The sequence below is a fragment of the Telmatherina bonti genome, assembly GCF_933228915.1.
Source record: "Telmatherina bonti genome assembly, chromosome: 1".
Classification (NCBI taxonomy): Eukaryota; Metazoa; Chordata; class Actinopteri; order Atheriniformes; family Telmatherinidae; genus Telmatherina; species Telmatherina bonti.
This window is the reverse complement of record NC_136619.1, coordinates 19,947,612-19,963,913: the sequence shown is the minus strand read 5'-3', so window position 1 is coordinate 19,963,913 and position 16,302 is coordinate 19,947,612. Positions and strand designations below refer to the sequence as shown.

Sequence of the window (16,302 nt, the reverse complement as noted above, 5' to 3'; positions counted from 1 at the left end):
ATCTTTTCTCATGCTAAATCCGTTACGTTAGGAATACAATTACTATGAAGGGTTACAAAAATGACCAAACTAAATGGTGTTTGTGAAAGTGCACATATATTTATTAAAAGAAAATACAAAAGTTGTTAAAATGGCCAATATGAGCTTTTCCCAGATTGTAAAATAAAACTTTTTGAGTTAAATGTGTACGTTAGATCAACACTATGAAGAAAGCTTAAAAGAGGGGCACATGCCTTGCACACACACTGTCCAGTGTTTGAATCACAGTCTGTCCCAGGTTCTGTCCCGTCTTGCGAGCAGTTGCAGCGTGCACAGGATCCCTCAAGTCTTAAACCATACAAGCCACTGCCACATGAATCACACCGTCGACCCCCCACCCCAGGTTTACACTCGCACTGCCCAACCCAAGGCTCACAAAATGGACTGAGGGAACCCAAGGGGTCACAATCACATGGGACGCAGCCCTCTGGATGGGAAAGGTTCCAAAAACCAAACTCACAGCGGTCACATGAAAGACCTGCAGGAAGAAGAAAGAAAAAGCAGAAAGGAAAAACAGCTTGTATTTGAAGAAATATTGAGGAGAAGGTAAATTTGGACCTGCTGACAGAAACAAAAAACAGACATTAAAAAAGTAAATTGATGTCTTCTTATTCATCAGCAAGCTCTTTGCCTATGTGTGGATGAGTGTGTGGGTGTGTGTGAGATTGAGAGAGCAAGAAAAATGGTGGGTGAGTGAATAAAACTGCCATCATTAGAGCCAGACCCTCTGCATATGATGGATCACTCACCTAAGGCCAAACACTTAATTTTACTGAGCAATAAATAAATAAATAAAAACAAATGAATAAATTATGCTACTGCAGAAAAAAATGAAGGGTGAGAAGAACAGATGAAGAAATAGAAATGTGGAATATAAACTTAAAGTGAAATATTATAGAGAAAAACCTGAGTTACGTTAAAGAGAAAAGGTTCTGTTCTAAAAAGGGCTTTAAAAGAAGAAAAAATTCAATATGATCTGTTTATTGAGAAACAATAAAGGATTTGTTATCAGTCATAATATTTTTTAGTGTGTAACAAAATTTTAAGAAAAGAGACCGCTTCATGGAGGCATTTAAGGTCTTTGAGGAACACAAAACAATTTTGCTTAAGTTATTTACTACATTCATTTTTACATTTCTAATCAGCATTTCATTTTAACATCATACTATTTCTAAAACTTTTTTTTCTTATGCTCATAATTATATACAATAATCATAAACAGCAGCAAACATCATGTTCAAAAGCAGAACATTTAATAGCATCAGCAGCGATGTAACGCTGCAAGGATAGTTAAACTACGATATGAGTGTGTATGTATTTGTGTGTGTGTGTGTGTGTGTGTCTGTGTGCGCAGCTTATTTGAATATGCCATACGTACTCCATGACAGGCAATCTGTCCCTAAATGGATGCCTGGGGGCAATGCAGTCGCCACAGTCGTTTATGAGAGAGACCATGTTCAAATGTGGGTGGCTGTAGATTTGTATGTGTGTGTGTGTGCGCACAGATTAATAGAAACATACCTGTACTGTACATCTATGTTAGTGCACTTTAGTGTGCGTGTGTGTGTGTGTGTGTGTGTGTATGTCTTTCTCCAAGTAGAAGACACTTTGCATTCCCCCTGGTGTGCCCACTTTAATGATTTTACAGATATGAATACATTTCTCACCACAGATCATATTTCATAATAGTCGAGTGAAGATATGTGTCTGTGTGTGCCGAGGTGCAAATGCACTTTTGAGTGTAAGTGGTAAATATGCAGCTGGCAGGCTGATGCTTAGAAACCTAACAAGGCTTTGATATATAGCACTCTACGTCTTCTTATGAGTAAATCTCAACAATTCATAAATAACTCTAAATCCACTGTATAGACAGCTGCTAGCAAATTAATTTTATTCTTTTTTTTAGATTTTGGTCTCACATTGAACAACTTAGTATTTGTTAAAGCAATTATTGCAACAGCAATTTAGACAATTTAAAAAAAAAAACATGTTCAGCTTATAGAATAACAGCGAGGTTTCAAATAATACAAGAAAAGAGCAAAGAGGAAAAAGAGGTCAATAAAAAGGATAAAAGAATAAAGGGTGTTAAAATATATTAGATCAGAACAGAAAGAACACATTTAGCGTTAAGGTGTCTACATGGCCATGTGTGCATGTGTGTGTGTGTGTGTGTTTTCAGGACATGGCCCAGCTTTTTATCAGGAGCCAGCTGGTTAACAGGCTCATGCATCACCATTTCAAACACTATTATGTACACACTGCACTCTGGCACCTTGTTATGAGTGTGTGTGTTTCTGCATGTGTGCGTTTGTGTCTACGTGCGCACATTTCAATTCCATCCTTCTGAAGTGTGCCTGCCATTGCTCAACTCAAAGTATCAGCTTGGCGGTAATAAATTGCCATAATCAAATCTCATTTCTGAAAAATACCTGTGGGAGCAACCAAACAAACAAGGACAGAAAAAAACAAAAATGGGTCTTGTAAGAAGGAGTATGAAAAATACAAGGGGCTGCAGCAGTTTGTTTTAATCAACTTGGCATTGAATTAGAGAATTAAATACCAGCTTAGTCCTTGATAGCATATTTGTGCACATGCACACACACACAAACAAATGTGCATGCACACACAAAGACGCTCTCATAGTGTACAATCCACAGAGTTGGGCAAAGACAAAAGTACATGAACACATGGCTACATTCATCTAACACATACACATAAACCAACACACTCACCCATACAACACACATGGTCACACTCACATGCACAACAAGGACCCTTGATAGCAAAGCTTAGCAATAAGCATGATGCGTTGAGTTGAGGAGCATTGGCCGGTTTTGCATTTCATACGAGCCTGTTCTTCAAAGACACACAGGGGAGAGAGTGAAACCATTTATCACAAAGAGAGGCACAACGGCTGGAAGCACCGCCAGCAGAAAAGCCTGTTTATTTTGGCTGCCAAAACACTTTTGGATATGGATGTGTGTGTTGATCAGTGTGTATATATATGCATGTTTGTTTTGTCGTGTGTACAGCATATACACTTTTGCTTTGTGTACACCTTAATGAAAGCCCCAAAGTATTAATTAAGGCTGCGTTGCTGGGCAGTTACTCTGAATAAGGGCAGATTTACTATGGCTTTGACCGCATGCAAATCCTGTATTGATGTTAAGTTATTGTTGGAATTTAATAAAAAGTAGCAGTCATAAGCTACCACCTAAAAGACAAAGGGACAATATTCTTTGTTTTTGTTTTTATACAAGTACCACAGAGTAATTCATGAAGCTTTGGGTAAAGTCAGTGAAATTCGCTGAACCATTATTTACCATGCCTTAACTTTAATGCTCGTCATGGTAGTATAAAAGTACAACCAAGGTGGAGGGAGCAAAGCCATAAAGAACTTGGATTTTTCCAATTCAGAATGAGTCATACTACATCTTTGCATGGCTTTGTGTTTTTAGTTTGTTTTATGGCTTTTGTTTATGTTTTGTTTTCTACTTCTATTTTTTGTGTAAATACATTTTCAGCTTATTTGCCCTAAAGTGCAAAGAGATGCACTACCTGTACTTTTACATTTTTAGCAAGTTTTTGTCTTAAATTTTTTTTTAAAAATAATAGCTGTTTACAGATATTCCAAAAGTGGAAAACAGGTTATGGTCATAGTTAGTAAATATGACAATGACCTGTGGTCGATTTCTGGTTATGGTCATAGTTGGTAAACATGTAAATAGGTTAGTCCAAAAGAACCAACTTTGAATTGCTTCCTTAGTGTGGTGGAGGGATCTGAGTACCTCTATGAGCTACAGAATCATGTTGTCTGCGGCATACATTAGCCCCTGGTCTCTCAAGGCAAAGTGGCATCAGGGGACAGATCAGACCAAGAGCAATTCAGACATAAATGAACGGACATCATAATAGATCACGGAACTCACCCCCAGAAGACAGGCGTAGAACATCTATAGTATGACTGAGCCTTTGCCTCTCTGGAGTTACTCTAGTGAGAGGTGGCAAACAGGTGTGAGCATACTCATTACCTTTCTGCTCGGGGGCAGTACATTGGGATCCCACCAGTTTCACGTGGCAGAACAGAGCCTGATTGTCGTCGCCTACAGTAGGTCTTTTGGGAATTCAAGGAGGGGGTGCTGGAGACTCCATTGTTCGAGAGGTCCCCTTTACCCAAGTGATGTTTTTTTTTTTTTGACCTCTGCACTCACCATTACTTGCCCATTAGGGACATGATGTACAAGCAAAACGGTGCCCATATGCCCTGTATACTCTGAAGATCAATTTTACAGATGTGTCATCAGACTAATGGCCACTTGTCTTGGACTTCCAAGTGAAGAAATAGGCAGATCTGCTGAAGAGTGTGCTGACGATCTACTGGGAACATCTGGTGAAGTGTCCCAAGTGGAGGATTTAAACTTTTGTGTTGTTCATGGGTGAGGTAAGAAAGAAGCAGGAGATCAACTGGTGCATCAATCCTGCATCTGGAGTGCTGTAGTCTCTGCACTGGTCTGATTTATTGAAGATCAAGCAAAGTCAAAAGGCTAAGCTCTTAACTTCTTACAATTGTCGGCATTTCTTCCATCACTGATGGTAACAACGTGTGGATAGCGACCAAAAGACTGAGACTGTGAATGTAAAAGTTGAAATGAGTTTTCTTCACAGAATATCTGGACTCTGCTTTAAAGATAGGATGAGAGCTTAGTCATTCAAGAGGGCCTCAGAGTAGATCAGCTGTTCCTCTACAATGAGGAGAAGCTGCTTTCCAGAACACCTTCCCAGTGAGGTATACTGGGCAAGTCCTAACAGAAGAATGCCCTTGGGAAGTGCTGGAGGATTGGGTCTGAAAGGGAAGTCTGGGCTTCAGTTATTCTGCTGCTGCCTTTTTAACCTAACCACAGATAAGTGATTGGAAATGGATTGATGGGTCATTATAAAACTACAATGACTCTTTCTGAACTGATCACATAATCAGGTTCATCCTTGTAAGGCCTGTACTGCAGCTACAAGAGACAGGCTGTGGATGTGCTACTAAGGCTCCTTATTACCGACAGGTCTGCTTTTTTACGAGTCTAAAATCATTTATAAGGCTCCGAGCAGACTGCTTCGCTTATTATTGATTTGAAATATTATTGAATGTATTTGTAGTTCCACGCACTTTTAAGCAACCACAGTATTTGACACTCAGATGAGTAAAATTTTTGATCGGTGAACAAGGACGGTCTTTGCTATGGGCAATGTGGGCGACCACCCAGAGCACAACCTTTTTTGGGGGCGCACAATTGCCCTAATACAAAAACAAACAAACAAACAAACAAAAAATCACCAGTTCTCTAGACAAACACCGCACATTTCTATGTCAGGTTAATAAGCGGTGGACGCACTACTAACATGTCAACTTGCTGTTGAGAGTCATGTAGGCCTGTACAGGTTGTGTGTGTGTCAGAAGAAAAGGCAGGGGGGGAGACGGGAGGGGGGGATCAACTCGCAACTGCAGAGGTTGTGAGCAGGTTCATCTCACTCATGGAGGAAAAGCGAGGAGGGGGCGGGGGATAGACTGAACTTTTATTATCACACACACACATACACACTACTGCATCCAAATATATATATATTATATATATATATATATATATATATATATATATATATATATATATATATATATATATATATATATATATATATATCTATCTACATATATATAATATATATCTACATATATATATATATATCTACATATATCTACATATATATACATATATATATATCTACATATCTACATATATATATATATATATATATATATATATATATATATATATATATATATATATATATATATATATATATATGTATATATATGTATGTATATATATATATATGTATATATATATATATATATATATATATATATATATATATATAAATATATCTATATCTATATATATATCTATATATCTATATATAGATATATATATACATATACATATATACATATATATACATATATACATATATATACATATACACATATACATATACATATATACATATATATACATATACACATATACATATACACATATACATATATACATATATATATATATATATATATATATATATATATATATATATATATATATATATATGTATACATATATATATATACATATATATATATATATATATATATATATACATATATATATATATACATATATATATACACATATACATATACACATATACATATATACATATATATATATATATATATATATATATATATATATATCTGTATATATATTTCATTCATAAAATTAACACGTATGTTAGTGGTTAGCCCAGGGCGCAAAACTAGCCAGGACCACCTCTGTCTGTGAACATACACTAATTTGCTTGATTTATTAAACACGGTCCAAGTCTGCTAATGAAAAGCAAGTTATAATGCAATAAGGCATTTTGAAGCACTCGTGCTACATGGTGAGATTAAACACTAAGATCTCAATGTATCTGCTTTCTCTTTTACAAATCGGCCAAAATGAAATCAAAGCATCAGTAAGGTTACTAGATGTGTAAATTTGAGAAGCAAATCTGAAAACCGTCCTTATCATGTTATACACAGTTATAGGCATTTTCTCTGGCACAAATTAAAAGCACACAACACCAAGGTAAAACAAAACTATTCTTACCTGTGACATGAGGTTTACAAAGACACTGTCCAGTATATTGGTTGCAACTGGAAACTGCTGCTGATGATGTGCTGATGACACCCAGATCACTACAGTTACAGGAAATGCAGCCATTTGGATTTGAAGGATTGAGACTATACCAACCAGGCAAACAGTCAGCACATTGACGCCCTGTTACTGCAGCCTTACATTGACACTGACCACCTGTCTGCAGGTGAGACATGCAGTTAGAAAAAGGAGACATGAGAGACAGAAAAGGGAAATCAGTGGAAAAGAAAGGGAGAGTTGGGGTGAGAAAACATTTAAGTCTTATTTTCTGTTATGTATATTATGTACAAGTGTGTACCTGGGTGCACTCCATGCTGGCGTTGACTGTTCCAGCAATGTGACACTTGCAAGGCTGGCACACATTAGCTGAAGTGGGATCAGAGTCGTCAAGCCTAAAAAACCCACTTATACACTGGTCACAGTTCTTTCCTGTGGGTAATAGGGATAGCAGAATAGTGAATTTAAAATGGCTTTCACTTGTAATCAATACATTTATAGACAGGAAATATTGGTACCTAAAAGATCTAGGAAATAGAAATGGAAAGCATATGTATACAAATAAAACACATCAAAATACATAAAGGAACTGAATTTGTTTCATTAGGCTTTAAGGTGTTACATGCAGAACCAATTAAAACAACTCTCTCACACCTTTCTCCCTACTGGCAAAAACTAATTGGAATGCCCAATTAATAAATGATACATTGTTCACAGCAACAGCTTAATTTTGTTAAGTTTTAATATAATAGATGTGCTCCAAGCATTGTGGATATTTTAGTGCATTCTATGACATCCTTGTCAATATAAAAACCTCGTGAATATAGCAAAAAATCACTGTCCAAACAAATATAAAAACAGTGAAAGGAAAAAGGTAAAAGACATAAACTTTTATGTCACCCACACACGCCCCATCACATACTCCACTCTACACTCATACACACCCATCACATCATCCCCCCCTAAAATACACCTTCCCATATCCCAGCCATCCTCATCCACCCACCCCTCCTCTCCTGAATTATTTCACCCTGATTCCTGCCCTCATATATATATTATATTATATATATAAATTTCAACCTGAGCCATGACAATGAGGTTAAACGATGTTGCTATGTACCTGTAGTGTTGTGCATACAATTGTCACAGACTCCTCCTCCTCCTCGATAATGCTCTTCTGGCTGGCCATCAGCTAGGGCATCATAATGACAGGAGAAGGCATGGCCATGACACTGACAAGGTCGGCAGTTCATAGGCTGGAGCTGATCACCTGGTCTAAATGGTTTGTCATTGTAGAGTGGTGCACAATGCTGGCACTGCAAAATAAACAAAGAGTCACTTTTTAAATATTCACGTTTTCTTAAAAATATTCAATTCTGTTTCTAAAAGTTCTGATGGTGTAATAAAATTGGATAACAAAGCAAGTCATAAGTTAGAATATTTATTTAACTCAGTACTTATTTCAATACTATATGTTCAAGGATACTTTTAAAATTGTTTTATTCTTCTGTTAGCACGCTAAAAATGTTGGGACCTGAGAAGACCAAATGAAATAGGTCAGAAGATAAATTGTTATTTTACAGTTGGCTTTGATCATGTATTTCAGCAGGTCAACAGTTTAGAGCTGAGTATAAAGCCCTTTTAAGGCAATACCTTCAGCTTAGACCTTTCTTTTTTTTTTTAAATCAGTACTTTCTTCCTTGGAAAATACTGTCTGGTCAGCAGGATGTGCTGCTGCAGAAATTATATCCATCATTTAGCATGAATGGTGCAAGTTACCCACTAATCTTCTTCCAAACCATTCCTGATGCCCGCTTTTATGTGTTGATAAGTTGTAGTCTGCCTCCACTTGAAAGCAAAATCCCATTTTAGACCTTGATAATGCTGTGACAAGCAGCTACTAAAGAGCTATGATGTCACAAGAACACATGAAGTCATGCAGAACAGTCATCTTTTCATTTCATTATCATGGTACCATGGCTTGTTAAAAATTTGTGTATATTTTCTTTTCAAACAAAAATTTACTTTTGCATTAATGTTCTAAAGATTCAGCCTTCCATCAAGCTACACACATATTTTTCAATGCTTTGTCACAGAACAGTGACAGACCATGACAATCATGATAATCATGAGGACTAACTAAAGTCAAATATTTCTGTTAAAAGAGCACCTGATGGCACACCATTGATCCCTCCTTGTAGCCTTTTGGTGGTCATTCTCTATGGCCTCTCCTAACTACTACAATACCCAAGTTTTTATCAAAGCTATGGTCCACTTAGCATACCAACACCCATCAACTGCCTCCAGAGTGCCACAAGTAATAAAAACCCAAAGACTCTTTGTTTACAGCATCCTTCAACTTCAGGGATTACAAGCGCCAACATTACAGCCACGGCTCTGGTTGGCAGCCTCAACAATAGAGGTGCCGAACACAGTCCACTCAAACTTAATGTCTGCCAACACACCCCAGACATGGTTGAAGCTCAACTGGAGATGGGAGTTTAAAGCCTTCTCTGACAGGGGACTCTGCCAGACCTTTCCAGCAGACCCTGACAACACGTTTGGGCCAGCCAGACCTGACTGGCATCCTCTCTATCATCTGAGCCAACAGACTACCAGGTGGTGATCACTTGACAGCTCCACCCCTTTATTTTTTTAACCAGAGTCCATAAAATGTGGCAAGAAGTCAGACAATATGACTACAAAGTCAATCATCAGACTGCATCCTGCTGCTGAGTGCACATGTGGACACTGTTTTTCTTGAACATGGTGCTCATTATGGACAATCTGTGACAAACACAAAGGTCCAGAAATTAAATACCACTCAGATTAAGATCAGGGGACTGTTCTTCTGAATCAACAACCTACAGATCTCACAGTTATTACCCACATGACCACTGATAACCCCAGCAGAACGTGGAAATCCTTGGAAGGAATACTCTCTGACACTACGTCCAAGGACTCAATAAAGGGTGGATAGAGTACTCTATATGGCATTGTTGTTGGAAAGGTACATCAACAGTCCGAACCCATCCAAAAATTGACAATCAGACTGTCAGATAGGGATGTGAATCTAACAACAACTCACTATTCAATTCCATCCCAATTTTTGGGGTGCCGATTTGATTTAGAATTGATTCTCCATTTAATCAGATTTTCAATTCATATTCATTACACTTAAAGGTGGAGTATGTACGAGTTTCAATATTTTCAAAATAAATTAACTAAACAATTAACTACAATCATAATTAGATAGTGTTTTTTATACATGTAGTTCCAGTCTATCCATATTTGATGTGTTATTAAATTACAAGTTTAATTAATGACAAAGACCCTTCTTAAATGTTTGCCTACCAGTAAAAAAAAAAGTGCTTTTTGTCATTTGTCATTAATTAAACTTGTAATTTAATAACACATCGAATATGGACAGACTGGAACCTATATGTTTTTTTAAAAAACTATCTAATTATGATTGTAGTTATTTCATTAGTTAATTTATTTTGAAAATATTGAAAATCTTACATACTCCACCTTTAAGTAACAAAAGGTGCTAATGGATTATTTTTATTTATTTGAAAAAATAACAAAAATACCCATTTTAAAATTGCAAAAAGCAAAACGCTAAGTAATGTTGTTAAATGGCCAGCCTAATGGCTGTTCTATGTTCTTCTTCCTTGAAGCGGGAGATCAGGTTTCTGTCAAAAGGACACGCCCATAAATATGCCAAATTTCGAGAAAAAATTCCTTTTAAAAAGGGGAGTTAGAAAAAAATTCACTACCCTCATAGTTGTTATAAAGGTAAACCTGACCTATCAAACCCAAAATGGATTCTTGTAGCAGGCTGTAAACATGTTTATTTTTTGCAGTGAAGTTGGCCTTTTTAACATGGGAGTCTATGAAGATTTGCTCTGTTTTAGAGCCAGCCCCTAGCGGATGAGGGAGGAATTGCAGTTTTATGCACTTCACTACTAACTGCTGGAGGTTGTTGCTTGATAATACCCTAGATAATTTATGCTAACCAATGTTGACTTCATTAACCTACAGGAACGTTAGGACCAATTACTTGACATTACAAAGCAAGTTTGCCATTCATTATCAATATCTTCATTAGATGTCTATTCAACTTCTAAAATCTCAAGTAATTTATCTACAGCTGCCTTTCCTCTTACTGGACTCCACTTGTAATAAACATGGTGAATGCTCTTAAAATATTTGACCTGTGGGAAATTAATGCAGTTTGGAAGGGTTAAATTAGATTGTAATAGTTAGTTTATAGTAAACTAAATGGCTGTAGTTTTACCAAGCTTTGGATGATGTTTATAGAATGTGGTGAAATCAACCTATGAAGTATGCTTCCAATTAATTTATTTGTGGTAATACTGTTCAGTGTATTTGTGTTCATGAACTGTGTGTATATTTACCTTTGTGTGTATGTGTGTTTCAATGTTTTTTGTTTTTTTTACCTGACTGACTAAACAACTGGCTGGTTGAGCAGTTAAAGTGAACTGGGAAAGATGAACAACCAAAAAAATAAAAAAGTGGAAAGAAATTTGAAAGCTTACAAGTTGCTCTTCACAATGTGGGCACAGCCTTTTAAAGTGTGGGATGCAGCACAATCTAATTCTCTGCATTTTAAAGGCATGGTGCCTGGTGACCACTTGCCACAGCTGAGTCAATGTCGGATAAACACAGGTAAAAATTCACAATTGATTCCAGGGTATTCACCTAACAGGATGAAAGCCCAGCTTGATGTGGTCAAAGCAGAAGGACAATTTGTTATTCGTGTTTTGGTATGAATTTGCTGAGTTCTGTTAGTGCAAATGCAAGTATGAAATGCTAATCTTTGCATTTAGCATCAATAATTGTGTGCATAGAAAATCATGCCAAAACAAGTGAAATGCTTGCTTTTATGAAATTTATACTGACACAGGCACATTAAGAAGCAGATGATGCCAATGAAAGAAAGGGAACGGGAAAGGTAGAACAATTAGCAGTCTGTGTAAGTCTAAACCCAAAGAAAAAAATAATCCATAATTTCTTGTTTTATTGTTATTTCTCATTTGTGTCTCATAATTGTAAAGCACTTTCGTCAACTTTAGTTGCTTTTTAAATGTTCCTCAGAAATAAATTTGATTTGATTTGACAAATCTAAATAGAATCCACAGGAGTAGTTTCTACCATCTTACAAAGGCACCAGGACATATATAGAAATGCACACACACATACACAGACACGCACACAGCAAAAGGAAATCAGACCACTAATGAGGAGTGACTTGTAACAGCAAGCACTTTCACACAGTCCCACTTTCATGTCAAAATAAACATACCAAGGTGTGTGTAGAGGCAGGAGAATGGGGGGGGGGGGTAAAGCATATAAAAAATGCATTTTTTTGGTAGCAGACAGCAGCAGAGAAGCAGCTAGTACAAGGCCTTTGATTTTGTTCAGCAGTCAGTACAAATTATGGTGGACAAGGGGGGCATCAAATGGCAGGATTAAAAATGTATTAAAAAACACAGGAGTTCCTCCCATGTGTGACACACGTAGACCTGCACTGGGCCTATTATGTATGACATACAGAGGATGGGGGGGCAATGGGAAGGGAGGGGGAAGGGAGAGTGTTGATGGAAACAGGGGGAAGGGGCTCCTACTTTGTATTTCAGAGAGACAAGAATGGAAGTGTGGAAAATCCAGGAAACTGATGGAATCAATTCTCAAGATTAAGACACAAGGGTCAGCTAGACAAGACATAATCAGAGAAAACTATCTGCAAGTGTATGAGGATGATGTAAGGTAGACGAACAGACAAAGAAAGATGGATAACAAATGAATAGAAAAAAATCAGCTGCATAACCCAGGATAATCTGCAGGTTTGCAGACTTGCACATCTGACTAATGTGGGTGCTTGATACTCCCCGGCTTCCTCTTGATTTATTAACTAAAGTTTGTAAAGTACCAGCAAATTCTCTTTGAATGTTGTTCACACATCAACGCAAATACAGAACATGAGCAGAAACTATAAAAACTGATAGATATACACATTGGAAACAGTATCTTGAGTCATGCAATTCAGCAGGAGAACCTGTATTGTTTCCTGTTTGTTCTGTCAGTCTGCATGCTTATCTGTGTGTGACCTCAAGTCTATCAGCTGTCATACATGTCTGTGTTGGCTCATGCATATTCTGCCCTTCTGTCTGTCGGTCTTCAGTCACCTTTTTGTAGCTCTGTGCCCCAAATTTTATCACATTTTTTAAAAAAAATATTTTTTTCCTCTTGAAAGGAAAACTCTGCACATCACTCACTCCCCTTCTCTCCCACTAAGGATGTCCAAGAGTGTAAGAGTTCTCTCTCTTCTTTCCTTCTTTTCATACTTACTCCATCTCCCCACCCTTTCTTCTTGTTTTCTTCTCAGTTCTGCCTTTCTGAAAAACATCTCTCCCAGTTTCCCACCTCTCTCATTCCTCACTCGCTTCCCCCGGTCTCCATCGTCCCCCAACTGCTTGTTCTCATTGCCATAGCGAGTATGTGAGCAGGAAATATTAACATACCAAATGAAAGGGATAGGATTTTTTTTTCTACTCTTTTCATTCAAAATTGCATTACCTTCCCTCTCCTCCTGCCTGCTAATTAGTCAAGGGACTGGTGTTTGGGAGTTAAAAGAAGAGCATACACGTTTATTCTCTTCCTCATACAAAAGGTTTTGATGGAGCTCCATAATCTATCCACTGTACATACTGAAAAAAGAAGCACTCGTGGAAGATTAAGTTTATTTGGTTATCATCCTATTGCTATTCTTTCTTGGTCTTTACACTTAGTCACTCAAACTGAAAATAGCAAATAACTGAGTTTGAGATGTCGATGGTAAGACAATGCCAATACTTAAACATATCTACTCTGAAAATCACACTTAAAGGGAGCATAAGCAGAAAATAAGTTTATATGTTTGAGAGCATTATTGCGGGTCTCTAAAGTGACAAACCTGTAGTAAGCACTTCATATTAGCAGGGTACTGTAATATCGCATATCCAGCTCAGATCAGTGTAGAAAGTTAAAAACAGAAACTGTATCTATTTTACTTAGCAAATTGCAAACAGGGGGGGGTATTTTGACTAAACCAGGTAACGTTCATGGGTTCATGGATTACTTAGAGCAATTTGTACCCAAATATGTGGATGAATGACCACACAAAGTAGTGCAAATAATCTCAATTAAGACAAACCCTATGACAGTAAGAAGTGAAACTCTACCTCACAAAACAGGCTGCTATAAAGCTGTAATAATAGGCTTAAGAGGTGCAGAGCAGTACTAAAGAAACTATAGAACACGCTATGCAGGAGATGAAAATGACACCTTGTTAATGACACAGTTGTTCATTTTTTTCTCCTCAGAAAAAGACACGAGAGTGTGTATCTGTGTGAGAGAGCGTGTTCTAGACTGTATGTGAAAGGGAGGAAACGATAACATCTTATTTTCACTCTGACTGTTTCGACAAAACCTGCTGAGTGAGGAGACCACTCTAATGGATATGTGGACATTCAGATGGCCTGTCATAAGCATCTGTGCGTGTGTGCGTGAGTGTAAATCTGCTGGGACAACTCATCTTATCCTAAATGCCATGACCAATTTCACGCTATTACTGGAAAGGTCATGGCACTGGCTTGTGTATGTGTGAGCATGTTTGTGTGTACACACTCATTTTGTGTGGATCCACAGAAAAGTTAACCCGGTGAACCCCAGTGCAGGTGAAAATCTGCTGCTGATGCAAACTTGGGCAACACAGATGCTGGGCAACCCCACTTAGTGTCACTAGCTATCAAAATCCAATCCCACATATAAACAAACAGAAAAACTGCAGAGGTCCCTTTGACATGTACAAGACATGATAAAAGACTTTATATGCCTCATCATCTCTCAATCACATTAAAAAATATTACAGCATTTTCTCTTCCTCTTGCTAGATATAAATATGGACCAACATTGTTTCACAAACACACAGATAAAGAATTACACAATCGTTCGCTGATGTCAATCTTCAGTCAAGACTGATGCAACAATGTCTCATGCCTGCAGGGTGCAGACAAAAGCAAAGCTAAGAACAAAGCTTGTGTTAAGTTTTTAACGTCATACCAAAGTGATAAACTTTTTCAGTATATGCAATAATGACACTCAGAACTGAATACAAAAATATACTGTGCTGAATCATGACATTGTCTGACTAAAAACAAAATGTGCAATGTGATGTACATTACAGCATATAATATAGCTTTCAGACATGACAGAATCCATCGATTGTTGGGAATTGTACAGAGACAGAGTGACAGAAAGAGAGATCAAGTCTGACATATAGTGCACATAAGAAAGAATCAAAAGACTTGCTTGTGTGTGTGTGTGAGAGAGAGAGAGAGAGAGAGAGAGAAAGACAGACAGACATATTTAAGTGTGTGTCTTCTACAGCCCCTGTTGATCATTTTGGCATATCTGAGCATTTCTGTCACTTTAATGTCACCGTGGAAATTTTACAGATTAGTACAACATCCGTCATGGTGCAAGGCCGTCCAAGTCAACAGAGCGCATGCAATATTAAACACTAATATTCTCTACAGCATTTTATGCTCCAATATTACAGAGACAGAAGAAGAAAGGTCCTGAATATTCACTCAGAGAGATGACATGGACAGGTTTGGAGGAAAAGTGCAGACATACGTACAATAATGAACTCTGTGTAGACACATGTATTTGTTACACAATGATGTCTAGCTCCTAAAGAGAATAATTTACATGCAACATATCTATATTGCTCATATCCTTCGCATCTCCCCATCATAAAAAAAAGGATTGATGCCTATAGGAGAAGGAGGGAAAGGGACAGCTGGAGAGGAAGGGTCAACCTGAGACAGCAAGATAAATAAAGGGAAGAAAGAATGAAACATGAGGAATAGAGTCAAACAGGAATGAATTATACTTAGAAAGTACCAAAATAAAAAGAGGTGTGGGGGAGGGGGGTTAGGACTGGGGGCAAAGAAAATGACTGAGTGGAATGAAGCGAAAGACAAACAGAAAAAGAAAGAGAGCTGATTAGAGATGCATGCTGAGGGAATGTCATTGTTCTAGTCGATTTGAGACATTATTTAAACAGAGACTCAGGAGAGAAAGACAGAGTGTGCAAGACAGAGTGATCAACAAAGAAGAGGATGGAGGTGGTACAGGGACCTGGCGAGAGGAAACACAAATGTAGAGTATGAAAAGAAAGAGAAAAAATTCTTTCCACTAATATGAATGATGGAATTTCTTGGACAATATAAAAATGTGGGTTTGTGTGTCTGCGAATGTGTGAACAAGTAAACAGCACTTCTCATTATAATTTTCATTTTAGTTAGGAGTTATTGTATGACAAATACTGTTACATACTAAAATCTGCAGCAGGCAAACAAAAGTAGTTAAACAGAAGCTAGTTGACATCTACACTGATGTACTCTGTTACCTCTAAAACTTAAACACAAACTGATGCACAGACACTTGC

General features: G+C 37.3%; 1 protein-coding gene across 1 annotated transcript in view; it reads right to left on the bottom strand.

The window, feature by feature from the left end:
• Window positions 1–16,302, bottom strand: part of ush2a (Usher syndrome 2A (autosomal recessive, mild)) — a gene marked incomplete at both ends in the record, with an annotated part of 245,943 nt that overhangs the window by 186,996 nt on the left and 42,645 nt on the right. Inside the window, 4 exon segments of the mRNA XM_079260418.1 lie at window positions 234–517; window positions 6,738–6,945; window positions 7,084–7,214; window positions 7,903–8,098. Of these exon segments, the coding sequence (XP_079116544.1) occupies window positions 234–517; window positions 6,738–6,945; window positions 7,084–7,214; window positions 7,903–8,098 (819 nt within the window).